Here is a 2,222-nt window from a genome sequence, read left to right on the forward strand (position 1 = left end):
AAATAAATTCAATAAAAATTCATGGGCCTTCTACCCTCATGGAATTTCTAGGAGTCCAGTGGTGTATACAGGGCATCCCTTCCAAGGTGAAAAAGAAGTTATTGCATCTAGCAGCATTTAAAAATAAAACCGAAGCACAACAACTAGTGGGGCCCTTTAGCTTATAGAGGCAAAAATTTTTGTCATCTGGGTGTGCTAACTCTGGCCCATTTACAAACGACCCCCCAAAAATGCTAGTTTTGAATGAAGATCAGAGCAAAGGAAGGTTTGCTATAGCAGGTTCACTGTTCTGTCACTTGAGCCATATATGATCTAGCTGACATAATGGAGCATGAAGTGTCGATGACACTTTTTGGGGGGGGGCGGTCTATAGATTATTTATTAGGGGTGGAGAGAGAGCAGTCTTTCCACTTTGAATGTCCCCCCCCGCCCCCAGAGCCTTAGAAGACTCAAGTAAGGCGACTGTACGCAGTGGGTCCCCCGGGGAACCACACTGGCTCCAGCTGACATTTTTGCCCCTGGCCTCTGCCCCTCAGCCCAGAGTCTGCCCCGGAGCCTGTGAGAGCCTGCTTGCTGGAAGTCACAGTAGGAACCTTTGTCTCCAGGCTGAGCAGAAGGCTGGCCCCGGGGCCCGGGGTTCCTCCCAGTTCTCTGCGCATAGCCCCTGAGGGGCAGGCTGGAGTGGGTGTGGACAGTGGGGGCCCACAGAGCTTGGGGTCGGTCCCACAGTCACAGCCAGCCTAGCAAGCACACGGGGCTGAGAAGGAGCCTTGCAGGAGAGCAGACCCCATCCCAGGGAAGGTGACGCCCGAGTCAGGAGAGGGTGCGCAGAAAAAGGCAGCAACCAGGCAGGCACCAAATCTCTTCTATTGGGAGGGGGGCCACTGGGGGCGGGCCCGGGGCCCTCTCACTGCACAGCTTGTTCATTGGCGCTGCTTCCTGAGTCCTGTGGCTTCATTACATCGGGGCAGCTCGGGTGGACTGGAGAAGGGCTCGATGTGCAGGGCCTCCAAAGCTTCATCTGCCCGGAAGGCCAGCCCCACGGTGGCTGGGGCCTGCGGCCGTGCCATCTGACTGGTGAAGCCACACTCTCCCAGTGTCTGGCCATCATCCAGAAGTTGGTCATCCTTGTACAGCGGCTGCTCGTCGGACGGCCACTTGAAGATGCCCTTGACAATGCGCTTCAGCTCGAACAAGGTGCTCGACTCCTTGGCGTATGCGAAGATGGTGGTCTTGTGGGGCCTGATCATGAGGAACACGTCCTGCCAGGTCCTGGCTTGGGCTGCGATGCTGAGAACTCCCTCTGCAGGCCTCCTGACTAAATGAGGTTTACTTTTACTTTTGGAAACTTTGGCAGAGCTCTATAGGTGAATCATGGAATTTTCTGGGACATTCCTGTAGGGCAGTCTTGAAGAGAAATTCATCCAGTGATCAGAACTTTGGCCAATGTATCTGGTGATTCATTTTACATAGGGGGAAAAAAAAAGGTTTGAGTTATACTGATTCACGAGTGGTAGCCAATCGTTGGACTGGACGTTCAAGTGCTTGGAAAGAACATGAGCAGAAACTTGGTGAAAAGGAGATTTGTGGAAGAGGCACATTTGCAGACCTCAAATGTGACTAGGATATTAGGAAACTATATTTCAAAAATAATTAATGCATAGCAAGAAAGATTACATTGTAAGAAACTATTATATAGCATATAGAAAACAAGTTTAATGGTGAAATCAAATTTATAGCACAATTAAATATTACTTCAATATCTGCCTTGAAAAACTATATGTATCTGAGTCAGTTTCCCACACCTTTTTTCTTCTTTAGTAGGTTTGAATTTTTCAGATAAGAGAGTTTCATTTATTATACAAAAAGTAATTAAATGAAACACCTAAGTAAGTAACTATTTTGCACACAGCTATACTACAAGAATAAAATTTCATTTCCCACAACCAAACAGATTTTTTCTACAGTTCTGTAACTCTAATACCTCTAGAATGACTGCATCCCTGGCTTGAGTGATAACTTCTGCATCAAAAGTCACATATCGGTTCACGCAGAGATGTGAGATCTATCACACAGAAAGAAAAGTGAAATGATATTACAATGCAGGAACTCTGGATGACCTCAGATGTCTCTGTTAGCAAACTTCATTGGTAAGAAAAATAAGGGGCGCCTGGGTGGCGCAGTCGGTTAAGCGTCTGACTTCAGCCAGGTCACGATCTCGC

General features: G+C 48.0%; 1 protein-coding gene across 1 annotated transcript; it reads right to left on the reverse strand.

Moving 5' to 3' along the window:
- Positions 1–877: 877 nt before the first annotated feature.
- LOC131488739 (elongin-B-like) lies at positions 878–1,278 on the reverse strand. The gene has a single exon (XM_058690584.1). The coding sequence runs from the start codon at positions 1,248–1,250 to the stop codon at positions 924–926; it is 327 nt and encodes a 108-aa protein (XP_058546567.1). The 5' UTR covers positions 1,251–1,278; the 3' UTR covers positions 878–923.
- Between the last annotated feature and the right edge of the window lie 944 nt (positions 1,279–2,222).

Source organism: Neofelis nebulosa, chromosome 10, assembly GCF_028018385.1.
Source record: "Neofelis nebulosa isolate mNeoNeb1 chromosome 10, mNeoNeb1.pri, whole genome shotgun sequence".
Taxonomy (NCBI): domain Eukaryota; kingdom Metazoa; phylum Chordata; class Mammalia; order Carnivora; family Felidae; genus Neofelis; species Neofelis nebulosa.

Bases quoted from the DNA above. Each gene is read 5' to 3' on its own strand.
- LOC131488739 (XM_058690584.1), bottom strand. From the start codon at position 1,250: ATGATCAGGCCCCACAAGACCACCATCTTCGCATACGCCAAGGAGTCG.